Source organism: Ursus maritimus (assembly GCF_017311325.1).
Source record: "Ursus maritimus isolate PB19 chromosome X unlocalized genomic scaffold, ASM1731132v1 scaffold_X1, whole genome shotgun sequence".
NCBI classification, from domain to species: Eukaryota; Metazoa; Chordata; class Mammalia; order Carnivora; family Ursidae; genus Ursus; species Ursus maritimus.
The window spans coordinates 84,174,536-84,192,545 of NW_024423319.1; the positions used below are offsets into that span (position 1 = coordinate 84,174,536).

Here is an 18,010-nt window from a genome sequence, read left to right on the forward strand (position 1 = left end):
TCAACTCACTTCAAGGACAACTATCCTCACAGCTCCAGGCCATACGATTTGTTGCGATCCCCGAGGGAGTGCGAACTGAATTCACAGAAGCCTCCTTTAAAAGCAGTGCTGTGTGTACAGAGCCCCCTGAGTGGGAGAGAAGCCTCCGGGCAGGCCTTTATCAACTGAAAGTTATTTTGTAAAAAAATCAACACACAGTCGCTGCTTTTCATAAAACTTGAAAAAGAGTTGAATTAATGATGTGAAAATCTAATAAATGTTTATTATAAATAAGATACAGTTTTGGAAAATATCACATGAAAGTTACTCAGTGGTAAGGTTTTACTCCTATCAAGTGTTTTTTCCTCAGTGCTTAAGGGTCAGCAAACGTGCTGAGGATTGTAAAGCCCAGGGCGGGGGGAAAGGAACCCCAGGGCTATGCATCACCTGGTTTATTCTCTGAATTGAAAAGTTTCTTCAACACAAAGATAAAGGTTTCATCTCCCACCGGCAATATACACATTGGTATAAACCCAAAGCTTGGGGCGCCTGGGTGGCTGAGTCGGTTAAGCATCTACTTTTGACTCAGGTCATGATCCCAGGGTCCTGGAATGGAGCCCCATATCTGGCTCGCTGATCAGCGGGGAGTCTGCTTCTCTCTCTGCACCCCTCATGCTCTCTCTCAAACAAATACAATCTTAAAAAAAAAAACCAAAGCTTTTGTTGGCTACAACAGGTTATATTTATAGTTTCAGTTCTCCAACATCTTAGCTAACAATGTAGTGAATCAAGAGTTAGCCATTAATGACAGAGGGAGGGGGAGATGGGGGGAGAGAGACAGAGAGCGAGGGTGTGGAGGCAGGAGGGAGGAAGGGGGAGAGAAACAATCTAAGCTATTACCTATCTTCACTACTGATTTACCCAATGACCTCTAGTAAGTACATTCCTCAAACATAATGAAAATGTTTATAATGCTCTCAGAGTCCCCCCATGACACTACAACACCCGAACTGCATTAATAGACTCACATGACTCCAAATAGAATGAATATTGTAAAGAGTGTATATTTAAGTGATGCCTGATCTAAGCCTTTTGGACTTTGTGACTTTAGATAGGATCCATTTCCTTGGCGATTTTCTTTTATTTATTTATATATTTTTAAGGGATTTTGTATTTGACAGAGAGAGAGACCACAAGTAGGGGGAGCAGCAGGCAGAGGGAGAGGGAGCAGCAGACTCCCCGCTAAGCAGGTAGCCCCGTGCAGGGCTCAATCCCACCACCCCTGCCGGGATCGTGACCTGAGCCGACTGAGCCATCCAGGCGCCCCTGCTTGGTGATTTTAAATGATGATCCTAAGGTTCTGTCTGATTAGCCTGATGAAATCATGATTTTGGGGTAGAGTCCAAAGCCCCAGAGTTCTCTCTGGTCCCTGGTATTGACATGAATCATGAATTTGTGCTTTTAAACATTCAATTCCTCCTCCTCCCCCTCGTGCTCTGTCCTTTCCCCCACCATCTGTGTTGCTTAATGAATAAGATTTTTTAAATATAAAAAGGGACATATGTAAGATTTTCTAAAACCCATATGCCAAATTAAGAAATTACCACACTGACAGCAGTTAGCAGTTTTCATAATTTAATGCAAAAGTATTGGTAAAAAGGTGACATTTGGAAAAAGACTGAGTTTATCTTGGAAAACTGGACTATATAAGACAAAATGAAAAAAAAATTAACAAAACAAGGTTAAGAGGTAATACTTCAAACAACAGCAAAATGTAGCAAATACATTTTGGGGCATTGAAATTTACACAACTGAAGGCTCCTTCATTTACTTAGGAAAATCCTGCAAAAATATTACAACTATATTTCCCTGACTGAAATGATTTTAGTCAATCCTCTTCCAATGGCATTACACATGGAATTTGGCTGAAGCACTTTTTCAATGTTTGCTTTTCCTCGCACTCACTCAGAACCAAAAGGTGTGAAAGGACACAGGCTGTGGTACTGGCTTTCAACAGGAGTTTAGAACACAGATCCATTACAATTTCATTCCCAGGAAGGTGTCAAATTCATATCCACCCCAGCAGAACTCAGAGAAAAAGCAGAGGAACCTAGTGCATACATGCGAGAAACCGTCTTCCTCATTCGGATAATTCCTCGCTGTTTCCGTTCGAACAGAACAAGGGTGTCCACCACACATGCTACGGCGTGTTCACACACGTACACAGGCGTAAGAGAAACATTTTCAAGGTGTGGCCAAAGGGGAGGCAAAATGCAGTTTTCCAAAAGGAGGAACAAAGCGAAAGCCGCGGAAGCCACGAAAGCCGCGAAAGCCACGGAACCCACGAACAAGACTGCGGGAACGAAAGCGGGGAGATTTGGAAAAGGGCTGAGTGTCCCCACGTGGGTGGAGAGCGGAGGAGCCCGGGCTGCCTAGTGCAGCAGGGCTGTTTGTTCACCAGCAAGCAGCGTTAAAAATCTAAAAATGGCCTCTTTTGTCTGAAAACTCCCACTACACTTTCCCAAACTAGAAGAAAGAGAATATTAATTTAAGGCTAAGAAGAAAAGAGAGCAGAGAACTATAGTCGGCTTCACATTTTAAAAACTGTAACATTTCCCCCTTCTTTAAATGGGAAGCAGACACATTTTATCCCCCCCCAACATGTAATTATTCTCTTCCTCCCAGAAATCAATCAAGGCTGATAGTTTGGGAACAGGGTATAAGCAACTTCTGAAAAATGGCTCCAGCCTTTTTGTTTGGGAAACTGCCTCGGATTCAAAGTTGGTACAAAGCTAAATTATAGCCATGTGTTAAACACATGCTTTCAAATTCTGTTTGACAATAAAAATCTGTTTCAAAATTAAAGCAGGTAAGAATACTTAACCTCTGTGCATTCTACTATATTTTAATTATACCTCAATAAAAATTTTATAAACATTAAAGCAGGTATACAAAAACTGTCAGCCAAACTTACTTAAGTCAAACTGATTCGAAAACAATAACACAAAAACCCTGACCTGGTACAAATCCCCCAGAATTGGTCTCACTTTGGGAAAGGCTCTGGGATCCTTCACAAACGCCTAAGCTGAGAGACTCAGGGCATTTTCCTTGGAAGTAGTACTTTTTTTGTACCTCTGTAAACACTATCCACAAGTTAGCCTTTCATGCTTGTTAGACGGGTGAAATAGTTACAAGTGCGTCCCCAACAAGCAAGTCTAGGAACAGGCACTGCACTCAGAAGCATCAGGAGTATTGACACGGTAAGGTAAGATACTGTGAGAGGAGCTCAACCTTGTGCAGAGCAAAGGAAGAGGGGAGTGAGTCTGACAGTATCTGAGATGTTGGTCCCTGCTGGTCCCTGGTCTCTCCCGGAAGTGGGTTTCCAGATACCAGTGGAGTTCGAAACTGCCTACAGACAGGGGCTCTGGGAGTCACGTGCTGTAGCTTCAAAAGATAAGTAGTTTTAATGTCTGGTAATCATGGTCTCTTGCAAATCCCCGAAGGACGCAAGGACTTGTAGTACGTATGTGCATCAGTGTGTTAATGTGACTGGAGAGCTGTCCCCAAGTATTTACTGAGCAAGTACTCTAGGCCCAGCTGTTCTCAACAGCCTCTGGCAGGAAAACTTCCGGATAATCAGCAATTCTTATGATGTGCTTGTGAAAACTAGACTTGAAATTGTTTCAAAAACTGCAAGCCAATTTACTGTGGAAACGTTTTATTCTTTTCACTACAATTCCTCCTAACATATGCTAGAATTCTTTTGGTGTGGGGGTTTTCCCCAGTGTGTGGGGCAAAGGCAAAGATTAAGCTCTTCTGGGAGGTTGCTGATCACCTCTGCATGGAACTGTGGGAGAGGGGGTGCGTCTTGCTTTTGCCGCGGCAATCCCGTCGCGAGTCACGGGGAGGGTTTTCCCTGTCGGAGCTAACTCTCCTTACCCTGACTTTCTCTTTATTCCCATCACTTTCTGCCTCTGAATCACTCGGCTCCAAGTCTGGGCAATACCCATCGTTTTCCTGATAGGGAGCTCTCCCTGCAGACCGCCTGACAAGCTGCTTGCCCCAGAGCTGCTCCTTGGGGATAGTATTCTTGGTTGGCTTTGCGCAGCACTGGAGGTCCTCTGTGGTCCTCACCCACCTGTTGGTGGCCTCCTTAAAGGACCTGCTAAAGTGTTCCACGGTAGATTTTCTAAAGGTGCCCCCCTGACTGGCCAAGTGGGAGCTGAGCGTGGAGCCCTGGTCAGAGAACGTCTCACTCGAGCTGTCTCTTTGGGTGACGTCTCCGGACCAGCTGCCCTCCAGGCCGTTGGATCTGGCGAGCTTGGAGGGAGGCTGACTTTTCCCGTTCCCAATAGAAGACTGTCCATGCAGGGCAGCCTGAAGGACCAGAGGCTTTCCCAGCGACTGCCCGCGATAGAACTCTGGAGAGGGAGCTCTCCACGCAGGGCTGGGATCCTTCGCTTCGCTCCTGGGATGGCTGAGACTGGCCAGCAAACGGCGGTGGTTCTTGCTCTCGAGTGGATGTCTCAGGTAGGCTTTCGTTCGCACCTCTAGTGACTGCGGAGGCACCTGCAGGCTCCTTACGCTGTGAGCAGGAGCGCTGCTGGCGGGAGACAGGGGTCCGTGACCAGTCTCTGCGGAGCTGTTTCGGCAGTCTTCTGGAGCTGATTTGGGCATTTTTAACTTTAAGGTAATTCTTGGTGGTGGGTAAAACAATGAGTTTTCTAGTGCATTTGTCGAAGGAAGTCCTGAGAGCAAAAAGAAAGATTCATTCTAACAACCGACTGAAACCACGGCGCGCGTGCTTACTACGGCACAGTGAGCTCACGCACCCGCCCTTCCAAGTGTCTGACGAGCCCCCGTTTCTGCCGTGGGTGTGCATCACGGTACAGAAGCTGCAGTGAGCTGAGCTAGAGGGGGGCGGGGGTACCACAGGCGGCAAAGTCGGCGACGCCACTGTTCACTGTGTGACGCTCAGCCTCTTCCCCTCTGCTCTCCCAGTCCGTGGAGGGATCCCAGAGACGGGTGTGCCACCTCCTCTAGCCCCATCTCTGCCCCCTCCATTTCTGAGAAGAATGTCACTAGCCGGGGTTTAGAACGGGGTCTGCCTAGCTGTGTGTGCGTGTGCGCGTGCGTGTGTGAGTACCGTACAGCACTTGGGATGTGTCTTAAGAAGACATTTCAGACTCTACCTTCCAATCTCTTCTGCCCTTCCTAAAGCAAGTCAGATATAAACCCCCAAGGATATAGCATGGGCTTCGATGGACGAAGAGTAGGCTTTAAAGAAGAGTGTTTTAACCTGGCAATAGCAGGAATGGTAGTGGGTGGTTCCCGTGTATTTTACGTCCTGAACCTAAAACAATCTCCTGACGATGAATGGCCATCACGGCGGGGGTGGGGGGGGGGGTTGGGGGGTGGGCAGGTTCTGTAGCAGCAAGGCCAGCAGAAAACAGTCACAACATTCTTGCCCATGGCCTGCTACGGGCTTGGCCTAGGGAGTACTGGCAATCAGGTACCTGGTTACGTCATCCTAGGATCATATTTGGAACAGATCTTCCTTTCTCTGTTACTTTGAGTGCTCTGAGATTAAAAAAAAAGCCCTACCGAACACCTCCTCCTTGCATAGGGACTTGATCTTTGCCCATGGGAGGACAACCAGTGGGTGCCTAGGCGACATGTGTTCCCTGTGGGTGCACGGCGAATACGGACAGCTCCCATCCCCACCAGGGATGGCCACCTGCTGATAGCACAAGCAGGTCTGGGGCTGGGTCCCACCAGTCAGAAGCCACGTGGTCTGGGGGCCAATCCCCTTGGCACGCAGGGGCCCTCCCTGCCGTCCTTCGGTTCTCCCTGTCCTGTCTGTTCCAGTCTTTGTGGCTGAGCAGCCCTGCTCCCCCTGCTATAGCATTCTGCTGTGACCCACGACACTTACAAATACCCCAGAGCCTTTGATGCCTACCTGACACCTCATTTCGGGATATCTCTCTTACCCTAAGGACCCTGGGGGGCCCTTAGATGAAGCTAGAGTCTGTGCACTCTGCGTAGTGACTCCTGGTTGCCCAGGCTCTGCCTCCAACCTCTGTATCAAATGAGGTACAGGGAGGTTACAAATGTCACCGAACATGACTGTCATTGCAGCCACACTCCCCATGCTCAGGGCACTGTAATTATGCTCACCCGTCTCTCTCACCAAGTGGGCAGCATAATACCCTACAGGCAGGGATTGTGTCTTGCTGACTGCTCTACTCTCTGGCTCAGTCCTTAGTCCACAGTAGGTACTCAACAAATATTAGTAAATAAGAGACAGAACCCAGATCGCCTAACTACTGGCTAAGGGTTTGTTTTCACAAACTATTGTTAAGATGGAATTAAATGTTTTCTGGAAACTAGGATTAGATGCTATCCTACTGATTTCTCCATGAATCTGATGGTTACAGAATAATTTCATGGCTTTAACTAGTGGCCCTTGATATCTGTCTCACACCTGGATCATCTGCCCTAGACCTGCAAGCCCCCCAACCCCACCTTGGGATTTCTTGCTTCATGAGTTGACAGTGAAAAGGGCCATATTGTATCAGGGCTGGACTAGAGCAAATGAGATATTTGAAAAGAATTTTAAAACATTTTTAAGTAAAACAATTGACATAAAATTCAAATTGTTAAAATAGGATGTAACCAGAGTCTATATTAGGACATCTTTAATATAAGGTTACCTGCAGCAATTTCCTGGTTAACAAGCTGGACTTGCAAACCGAAGATCTGTTCCTGTAGTTTGTTCTGTGATAGTTTCAGCTTCTCTCGCCTGCTTATCATGTAGCACAGATTTCGGACCTGAAAGCCCAGCCCACAGCAAACAGAGATTTTTGTCATGTTACGTAAACCTGACACTTATAAATTGTTTAGCTAAAATGAAGACGACTAAAATCAAGCCGGGAACGGGGGTGGGCGAGGAGAGGAAACAGAACAAAAAGCTGCGAGAGGCCACTCTACAGGAACTCACGTAGCACGGTCAGTCAGGGCACCATGGTCCCCACATCAATCAGCAACACAAGCAAAACACCCCTAAGCCACCTGCGGAAACCTACTCTCCCGGTGGGGCGACGGGCTCAGTGCTCATCTGCACAGCCCAGCTGGGAAGGCCCAGTGATGACTTAACATTCTGGCCTCCCCTTTAGAGACCCGCATAAAACAATGGCGACGCTGCATCCAGTACAATCTTCAAATGAGTGCTGGACCAGCAGGATAAAGGTCTGCTGGGAACACTGAAAGTGGCTTTTTTGCTCACGCTTCCAGCTCAGCCAAATCTCCACAGTCACAAGGGTGCGACCCTCATGCTCCCATACTCCCCACCCCACCCAGACAAATCACCCCATCTTTCTGTGGCCCAGTTCACTGGTCTGTAAATAGGGCTAACGACAGTACTTTCTTCCCAGGCATGCTAGGGTTAAGGGAGTTAATATTTATGAAATGCTTAGAACAGTGTTGCCACATAGTAAGTGCTATAGATGTGTGAGTTAAATTTTACAAAGTGAGCCAAATCGCTTCCCTTCCAAATTCTGGTAGCAGAGAGAAAAACAAGCCATCTCTATAATTATACTTGATTATAAAATTTTCTAGGGTAAACACAGGGCCTAACTTATCTTTGAATAAGTGAGTTAAACTGAATTATCTGGTGTAGAGTACTCAACCAGAGGCGATTTTGACCCCCCAAGAGGCATTTGGTGATCCGGAACCATTTTTGGTTGTCACAACTGGGTATGTTGCGGGCGGGTATTTGCTACTGGGTAGAGGCCAGGGACGCTGCTAAACATCTTACAGCATCCTCCCGCAACAAAGCACAGCCCCCACAAGAACGACCCAGCCAGAATGTCAGTAGTGCCGAGCCTGAGAAACTCGGATCGAGTTCCTTCCTCAACAAAATTCATTCTCTCCTCAGTCCATAGTGTCATGTGTCAGTAAAATATAGCTGAGCCAATTTAGGCTCAGCAGTGAATAAAAAGTAAACCAAATGAGAATTTATTGCGGATTTAAGGGTCATACAGCAGTTAAGTGAGGGCTCTCCAATTCCCTTGAAAGTGCTTGTCAAAAATTTAAACAGAGTCTAATGTTTGGGGCCACAGTGCGGTCAGCAGACGAGCAAGGACACAGAAGCCCGCACTATACGTGAGCTGACCTTTAGAAACCCACAAACAAACCGGAAGCAGGGCCACCGTTCCTCTGCAGGCCGAGCCTGAACAGCAGCCACCGGCGAGCAGCTTACCCTCTCTAGGTCTTGCCGGAGGTGCATGAACATTCTCATGCGAGTGTGAATACTCTCCTCTTTTGGCTGCACCAGGCCATTCTCTTCGTCCTGCTTCGGAGGAAATAACGGCTTATTGAAGTTACTTTTCCGCTTCAGTTTCCAGTAGTTATAGATAAAGTCCACGGCTAGCGTGGGCATCCCCAGCTCTGTGGCCACATCTTCCACACGGACCAGGGAATAGAACTCCTCCTCCAGCTCCCGAAGCTTCTGTGCCCGCAGGCTGGTCTTCTCACTTTTGGCCTGGCTCTGCTCTGCAGCCCTGTGCAGGGGGTACTCAGGCTCTCCGAGTTTCTGCCTGTTTTGGCTGTGCTTGAGGCAGTATGACTTGAACTTCACTTCATCCCCCTCATCTAGGATGGTCTTCATCTCTAGGCTGTGCTCAAAGGCACAGGTGACATGGAAGGCAGTGATGCAGCTTTTCACAGAGCACTGTAGGCAGAAAAGGTGTGGTAAGGCAGCAGGGCTGGCGGGGGAGGGAGACCCTATATCCCTGGGCTCCGATTGAGAGCTCACAGGAAACAAAGGAAAGGCAGGGAGAAACCTGGTCCTAAATTGGCCATGACAGATGCTTTACAACTAACCCAGGAAATCTACTTGTATAGAAAACAGAAAGAACAGAGGCAAAAAAAAAAAAAAAAAAAATCAAACTCCCCTTTAAGATTTTAGCTCAAGCACTAAGTTTTTCTGAAAAGTCTTCCTTGACCCCTCTGAAGAGTCATGCTGTATCTTCTCTGTGTCCCCCACATCCCCTTATTATGTGCTTTTATCTGCAGTTACAGTAAATGTCAAATCCCTGACTAGAGCTCTTAAACACAGAAGCTGTGTCATTCATTTTGCATCGCCATCAACTTTTGAACAAGCAGGTGCTCAAGAAATGCTTCTAAAAAAAAAAAGAAATGCTTCTAAATAAACAAAAGAAAAAACAAAGTCAGTATTTATTGTCAGAGCATCTACTCGTTCTAAAAAGGCCTCCGGATCTCCAATATCTAAGTAGCCTAACTTCTTAAGATTGTTCTTATAAAGGGCTGCTGTCCAACATGGTAGCCAACTAGACACAAGTAGCTATTTAAACTTAAATTGATTAAAATGATATACAATTAAAAATTCAATTCCTCAGTCACACTAGCCACATTTCAACCATACTGGACAGCCCAGATTTCTATCACTGCAGGAAGTTCTATGGGTAATTAGGGCTACAGACCACCTGAGACTGAGTTTATAATATCCCGCCATTCACAGATGCAGCACGTTCGCTAAGTGGCGTGCGCCGAGGACTGCGCGCGCAGGGCGCCGGAGTAGGGAGAACCCGGGCCAGGACCGCCGTGCCGCTGTGCTTCACTTAGGCCCAGTTACCATTTGTTCTGCTTACAGTGCTACAGCTTTCCCTCCAAAGGCTTTAAAGGCATGGGTGTGTGTATATGCTTACACAGAGGAGGGACAGAAAGCAATGGGGGATTTGTTTCTTAAAAACAGTGGGACTTCCCATGGTGAAAGCCAAGTCTCAGCTCTTTCGGAAGCCAGCGTCTGGACGGCAGACTGCTCAATTACCTGTATGTTTGGTTTTTGGATAACTACAAATAGGGAATGACCTTGGATATGATTAAAGACAAAAAAATGCAAACCCTGACAGGTCTCCTTATAATAGATTGAGAAATTCAACACCTAAGATAATACTGGCAACCATCAAAGCTTTAATGGGGACAGATTCCATTTCGGCTAATTTTACAGGATAAAGAATTTCAGAGATGAAATACAATTCTAAGATCATCTTACCCAGCCCCACATTTATTACTGCTTGTCCTTCCCTCTAGAGTACCTGATGTTCTGCCTCCACTGCCGTGCCCCCCTCAACTCCTTCCACTTTTCATGTAAGTGATACTGTAGTCACTTGAACTGCATTCCTGAGACAGCCCACCCCAGCTCTGGACAGCTCCACTGGAAAAGTTTGTTACTTTACACTGAAATCTGTATCCTCAAAATGTCCACGTATTTGAAAAACCTCATGAAAACGAGGATAATGAAAGCCAAAAATGTACTTTTATTTGGGCACCTTTTGTTATCACTCGGCTAAGAAACTAGCCAGTCATTTAGAGAACACATAGCAAAAGGCATTCCTTAGCAAAGGATTGAAAGTGTTGGGCATAGTACTCTTTCGCTGTTCAGTAACTGATAAAAATATGGGCAGAGAAAGCGAAAGGACTCTTTCCTATTCAAGGGGATGAATGTGTGACATGAAACTACGGCTGATAGGAAGCTGGGATGGGGCGCCTGGGTGGCTCAGTCGTTAAGCGTGTGCCTTCGGCTCAGGGCGTGATCCTGGAGTTCCAGGATCGAGCCCCACGTCAGGCTCCTCCGCTGGGAGCCTGCTTCTTCCTCTCCCACTCCCCCTGCTTGTGTTCCCTCTCTCGCTGGCTGTCTCTCTCTCTCTGTCAAATAAATAAATAAAAAATCTAAAAAAAAAAAGGAAGCTAGGGATGCCCGGCGGGGGGCGGGGGGGCCTCAGTCGGTTAAGGGTCTGCCTTCGGGTCAGGTCATGATCTCCGGGTCCTGGGATCGAGCCCCGCGTCGGGCTCCTTGCTCAGCTGGGAGTCTGCTTCTCCCTCTCCCTCTGCCTCCTCCCTCCGCTCATGCTCTGTCTCTCTCTCAAATAAATAAATGAAATCTTAAGAAAAGGAAGGTAAAAACAGACCATCTCAGGTGAAATTTATAGACATATGTAGAGACATAACTATAAATTACTCAAAATAAAAGACAATACATGAATAAAAATTGTGTACTTAGATGAAAAATGGAATGGCCTTAGGAAACTCTGCCAAAAAATCCATCCAGTCGCAAAAAAAGGTCATTCTATGATATTTACAGCTGAAGGTCTATATATATTTTGGTGGTAAAGGAGAAATGCCAACCAAGTTTGGTGGCAATCAAATACCTATTTACTTTTTTCCAAAAACATATACTTGGAACATTCTATTAAACAAAATGCCTTTATATACATCTCCTTTATTTCTACTGTAACCACTTAAGGTGACAGAGGAGGTATTATGATGCCCATTAAAATAACAGATTTATTGAGATACAGTTTATGGGCCATAAAAGTCACCAATTTTAAGTATACATTTCAATGGCTTTAGCATGTTTACAGAGTTTTGCAACCATCACCACTACATAATTCTAGTACATTTTCATCACCCCAAAAAAGAAATCTCATGCCTACCTGTAGTCACTTCCTGTTTCCAACCCCGGCCCCAAGCAACCACTAATCTAACTGTGTGTTTCACTAGATGTGCCTGTCCTGGACATCTCATACAGGAGGAATCGTACAGCATGTGGCATTTTGTCTGTTTTTGTTTTCACTTAGCATGTTCTCAAGGTCCAACCATGTTGTAGCATGTGTCAGAATTTCATTCTTCTAAAAATGTGGCCAAATTATGTTCCATCGTATGGACATACCACATTTGTTTACCCATTCATCGCCTGATGGACATCTGAGTTGTTTCCACGTTTTGGCTATTATGAGGAATGCTGCTGTGAGTATTTGTGTACAAGTTTTTGTGTGGACATATGTTTTCATTTCTCTTTGGTAAGGTGCATTAAAGGATGAACCTTGCCCAAAGAAATGTTTGGCCCTGTGCCCCCAGCTCCTAAGAGGTAACCTCTAAGCCTCTGGAATGTCCTGACTGATAAGAGGGTCTTAGTTTATCTGGGGTCCTTGGCCATGTCAGATAATCTACACCAACAATGTGATTTATGGTGGAGGCTTTGGGCCACATGGGATCAGTCTGACCTCTGGAGGGACTGGAGACTCCAGTTAGCCATGCGGGTGGTCAACTGTGTCTAAGTCACCAACTCCTGATAAAATCTCTGAATAAAATCTCTCCTGGACCCTGCCCTATGTGCCTCTCCCCTTTGCTGTTTTTATTTTATTTTATTTTATTTTTTTTTAAAGATTTTATTTATTTATTTGACAGAGATAGAGACAGCCAGTGAGAGAGGGAACACAAGCAGGGGGAGTGGGAGAGGAAGAAGCAGGCTCATAGCAGAGGAGCCTGATGTGGGGCTCGATCCCAGAACGCCGGGATCACGCCCTGAGCCGAAGGCCGGCGCTTAACCGCTGTGCCACCCAGGCGCCCCCCCTTTGCTGTTTTTAATCTGCATCCTGTTACTGTAATAAACAAGAACCATGAGTACAGTGGCTTCTCTGAGTTCTGTGAGTCATTCTAGTGAATTATTGAACCCAAGGGTGGTCCTGGACACCTCTCAAACTGCACGTAGATACTGAAGTGGAATTGCTGGGTCCTATGGTGATTCTACGTCTAACCTGTTGAGGAATCGCCAAACTGGTTTCCACAGTGGCCGCGTGTTTTACATTTCCACCAGCAAAGCACAAGGGTTCCGATTTCTCCACATTCTTGCCAATAATTGTTATTGCCTGCCTTTTCGATTATCAGCACCCTAGTGAGTATGAAGTGGTATTTCTGTGGTTTATTTATTTTTAAAGGGGGGGGGAGAATAATTTTCTACATATTCTTCAGAAATTATAGGAAAGAAATGAGCTACGAGATATTTTGTCATCCCCCAAAGAAAATAGTGTGTCCTCCTCAAAAGGGGATGACCCCTGCCTGGAACAGCAACGGCCTGGCACATATGTCCTCGGCAGCTCCCGTCCTGCTGCAGGTCAGTGCCCATTTGGTTGTCTTTAATCCCAAATAATCTGCAAACAGACAGCTGGGTGGTATCATAGCAATTTTCTCAAAACTTTGTCACCGAAACCATGTCATAAATGGTTCAAGCCAGCCTACAAAACCTACTGCAGCCATTGTATACCTGAACTCCAGCACCCACAGTGGCCACCAGCCCTTCTGACCTCTTATCCCTCAGGGTCTGCAAGGTTGGAGGGCAGATGTCACTTCACTGTCATTTAACTTTTCCCATGTTTATATGTGGCCTCCTTTAGTAGACTATAAACTCCTGAAGGCAGGGACCAGAAATGCCTTAGAACCACAACAATTTGTACGGACACAATTTGGAATACATGAAAAAATATTAAGTATAGTCACTGAGTAGGCATACTTGCATTTCCCCACTTGCTGAAGATTTTCATTTGTTTTTAAGAAGTTCACTTTTCTCATAATCAAACTCCTATTAGCCTAACAGTAAACTCATGGCAGCCCACTGATTTATCCTGACTTCATTCCACTTGCATGTGATTTCAAACATGACCACATCCCTCTACTGTCAAAAGGGACACTTATCTAGCACCAAGTGTTTGATGATTCTACTCAGTTTGGCTGGATGAGTGTTACAGCTTTCCATCAGCAAAGTCCAACTGACTCCAAGGAATAATAATATGAATAATTAAAAACAAGTACAACTACTATTACCACTAATATTTACTGAATATTTACTCAATGTTAGGCACTGTGCTAAGCTCTTTACCACATTTATTAAGTAGGTACTATTATCATCTCCATTTATAGATAGGGAAACTGAGGCACAGCTATGGTAGGTAACTTCCTTAAGATGGTATAAAAAGCAAGGACGTGGAACCAGGATTTGAACCCCAGGAGTCTGGCTCCAAAGGTCGTATTCTTTTTTTTTTTAAGTGTATTTGTGTATTCAATCAATCAATCAATCAATTAATCAATCTCTACACCCAATATGGGGCTTGAACTCCCGACCCTGAGATGTAGAGTTGCATGCTCTTCCAACCGAGCCACCCAGGCACCCTCAAAGGTCATACTCTTAACCACTGTTCTTTCTTTTCAGGGAAAACCTAAAGCCTCTGGACCTAGGTTGAATGGGGCCTGAACATAAGACATATAAGGACCCTACAGGAATTCTGGAAAGCCAGCAGTTAGAGGGACTGTGGCCAAAGTTTAGGCAAAATCCAGAGCTGTCTGGGGCATCTCATTTGAATCTAGTCTTTATGACCTGGTTCAGGATTATTGTACGACTTCATGCTCAGGAGAAGGTTCTAGCTCCCAGATACGGAAGCTGTAGACGTTGGCTATATTTAGACCCCAAACGCACCAGTGCTGGATTCTATCCTTCCCTGGTGAATGTTCCCAAATCAAAAGAGGACAGATACATGGACTCCCACTGCTGGGAAACAGGAAGAATAAACACAATTCACAGATAGTTAAGAGATCCATAAAGAGTTAAACAAAACAAAATACCCCAAATACATTACTAATCACAAAGACTTAAAATAAACCTCCCAAGAACAATGATGCTAATAAAACTTGACCCCTACTGAGTTACTATATTTGTTTACTATGTTTTTGATTCACATACAGGGAACAAGACATCAAATTACTAATGAGTTTGGAATTAACTTTCCTTAGTGGTGGTTTAAAAGGAAGAAAAAGGTTTTGGTCTGTTTTCCCACAGGAAAACTAGGTATCAACCATGGAAAACAAACACCACTCTATTAGTAGAAGTAGAATGTACGTGGGAAAAGAATTACATGCTTCAGAAGGTCACCCGACGTTCATTTCCCCTACTCAAGGGGGGAGGGTCTTAAATACAGCCTGGCACTGACACTGCACTTCCCCAGACCATAAAAGGATTTCACACCTCTCCTCAAACCTCTGGACCTCACTCTCAGCTGATAGCCCTGCTTCCTGCCTCACTAAGGAAATTAAAACGATCAAAAGAACACGTCTGCAGATCCCCACCAACACACACACGTAATACTGCACCTTACACTCCACCTTCAAGGCTGTTCCCAGGGCAGAATTGTCAGTGCTCCCGCCCAAGGCCACCCCTTCATCGCATGCTTCACCCCACCCTCTCTCACCTACTGAAGACCTCACTCCGGCAGTTCTTCCTTTCCCCTGGATCACTCCCTTTCATGCGTACTGCGATGTTCTATGTGTGAACACGTGTACAGACACACTCGGCATTCCTACCATCTTAAAGACCAGACCTCTGTACCTCACTTTTTTGAACTGCTCCTACTCTCTTTCTTTGCCCTGACCACTGGCAATGTAGCTTTTGCCATCACTGCTGCACCTAAACGGTTCCTCCCAATTACCAATGATCACACTGCTAAACTCAGGGCTCAAGCTCTAGCCCTCATCTTACTTCAGTTGCATCTTTACACCACTGATCTTTTCCTTTTCCTCGAAATGCTTTCTTCTCTTGACTTCTAGGCTGCGACCCACTCTCGGTTCTCCTCCTGTCTTCCCTCTGGCTGCTGCTTCCCATCCCGCTGCACTTTGCCAGGCCTAGTGCTCGGTACCGTCCTCCTCTCTGTCTCCGCTCCCTCACTCGGTGATCCCACCTGGTCCAGGCTAAAGCCATCTCTAGGCCCACGGCTCCCAAATGCACGTCTGCAGTCCAGGACGTCTCCCAAACTCCAAACTCACACAGATACCTGCCAGCTTGACATTGCCACTAGGGTGTCGAATAGACACCTCAAACTTCAATGTCTAAAACTGAACTCATCATCTCTTCCCCCAAATCTGTTCTTCTGCAGATTTCTCTATTCGGTTTATGGCAACCTCATCCTTCCCACCGTTTGGGCCCCAAACCTGGAGGCCTCTCCAACTCCTATCTTTTTCTCACACCTCACGTCTGATCCACGGTCAATCCTGTTGGCTCCACCTTCACCATTCATCCTGAATCTAACCACTTTTCAACCCCTCCAGCGCTACTACTCCAGTCAAAGCCACCACCATCTCGCAAGGATTACTAGAATAGCCTCCTAAGTGCTTTTCCTGTTTCTAACCTTCCCTCCCCCGTCTATTCTAAATACAGCAGCCAGAGCTTATTTTTGTTTTTAACTGTTTACTATGGAAATTTAAAAGCCTATATAACAGCACAGAGAATACTAATCATGACGCCCATACACTCATCAGCCAGCTTCAATAGTAATATATGACCAATCTTGTTTCATCTTTAACCCCCAGAGTACCCTGCCCCCAGATTATTTTGAAGTGAATATTAGAGAGCCTATCATTCTACAGAGTGACCCCTTAAAAACACAAGTCAAATCATGTCACTTGCCTACTCAAAGCCTGTCAATGGCTCCCCCTTAAACTGAAAGTAAAAACAAAAGATCTCATAAGGGCCCTGGAAGCCCCACACCAGGGGGCTGGCGGACTATGGCCCATAGACCAAATGCAGCAGCTGTCTCTTTTTGTGTGGCCCAAGAGCTAAGAATGGGAGCGAAGGATGTTTTTACATTTTTAAATGATGCAAAAAATAAAAAGAGTACTTCACGACATGTGAACTAATGTGGAACTTAAATTTTAGAGTCCATACAGTTTAACTGGAATACAGCCACGTTCATTTGCTGAAGTATTGTCTGTGGCTGTCTTCGCGCTCAAGGCAGAGTTGAATAGTTGCGTCGCAGACTGTATGACCTGCAAAGCCTAAAATATTTACACTCCGGCCGTTTACAGAAAAAAACTGCCAACCCCTGCCTTAATCAGTCAAGTTCCCATATGATCTCTCTGATATTCTCTTCTCACACACTCCATTCTAGCCTCATTGGCCTCTTTCCTGTCACTCAAACACTCCTATCTCCGATCATTGGCTGAGCCCTCTGCTGGGAATATTTTTACCCGAAATATCTGCATTATTTTCTCTTACCTTCAAGTCATTCCTCAAATGTCGCCTCTACCACGAGTCCTACTCTGACCGCTCTAGTTAAGCCCGTGATGCATGCCCCCTGCCCCACACTCCCCATCTTCTGACTGTATTCCGCGGTTTTCCTTTCTATAGCACTTCCCATTTTCTCACGCACCATTTAGTTTCTAGTCCTTATTCTCTGTTTCTCCCAACGCAACCCTAAGTTCCACGGCACAAGGTTCTTTGTTGGCTCGCTGATAAATCCCAAGTGCCTAGAACAGTGCCTGGCACACAACCAGGCACTCAAATATTTGTTGAATAAATGTAATTCTTTATAAAAAATTTAAGTCTTAATTTGGTAAGATCTTTAGTAATAAAAGAAAGAACCATTGCCCTGCAGATGAAAAACCTACTCCAGAATGCTTCATCCATCCATCTGTTCATCCACCCATCAATCTAATCTTTACTGTCTGCCTGCCATGTCAGGGGTATGGGGGATCTGAGGATGAAACAGTCTGAGCTTACAGTCTACTAAGGAAGGTAAATCTCAGATAAATAACTCAGACAGTGTGGCAGAATGTGGTAACGTGGGGCTGTAATGCAAACTCAAGTCCGCTAAGGTCAAGGCCAGTGTTTTCTTTCACCACAGTCATGCTGCCAATTATTAACTATTCTAAAAAATCATCCTTTAAAACAGGAAAGATAGGGAGAAAAATACAGGTACTACAATAATGAAAGTAAGTAAATTAAAGGATATAAATTCAATGTGCTATTATAAAATGGCTAATAGTGGGTCGCCTGGCTGGCTCAGTCGGTGGAGTGTATGACTCTTGATCTTGGGGTTGTGAGTTTGAGCCCCACGTTGGGCATAAAGAGAACTTAAAAAATTTTTTTAAATGGCTAATAATTATAAAAGCATGGAAAATATTTCATTTTTTAGTGGGGAGAATGACTATTATAAACAAATCATCTATGATACAATCAAATATGGATATATTTATTCAATAAACACCAACTGAGCACTGACAACGGGCAGGCACTCCCTTTTGTGTGAGGGGAAATCCAAGGAAGAATGATGCACAACCCTGGCCCCCAAGGGGCTCACATATGAGAAGCAACCAGGACAGAGCTTCGGAAAACCTAAACAGGCAA

General features: G+C 45.4%; 1 protein-coding gene across 1 annotated transcript in view; it reads right to left on the bottom strand.

Annotated features, from left to right (window-relative positions):
• Positions 1-1,600: 1,600 nt before the first annotated feature.
• Positions 1,601-18,010, bottom strand: part of JADE3 (jade family PHD finger 3) — a 131,091-nt gene continuing 114,681 nt past the window's right edge. Inside the window, exons 9-11 of the mRNA XM_040632541.1 lie at positions 8,240-8,710; positions 6,693-6,810; positions 1,601-4,727 (exon numbers count right to left, since the gene is read on the bottom strand). Coding sequence (XP_040488475.1) covers positions 3,811-4,727; positions 6,693-6,810; positions 8,240-8,710 — 1,506 coding nt within the window. The 3' untranslated portion in view covers positions 1,601-3,810. The remainder of the gene's footprint in view (positions 4,728-6,692; positions 6,811-8,239; positions 8,711-18,010) is intronic.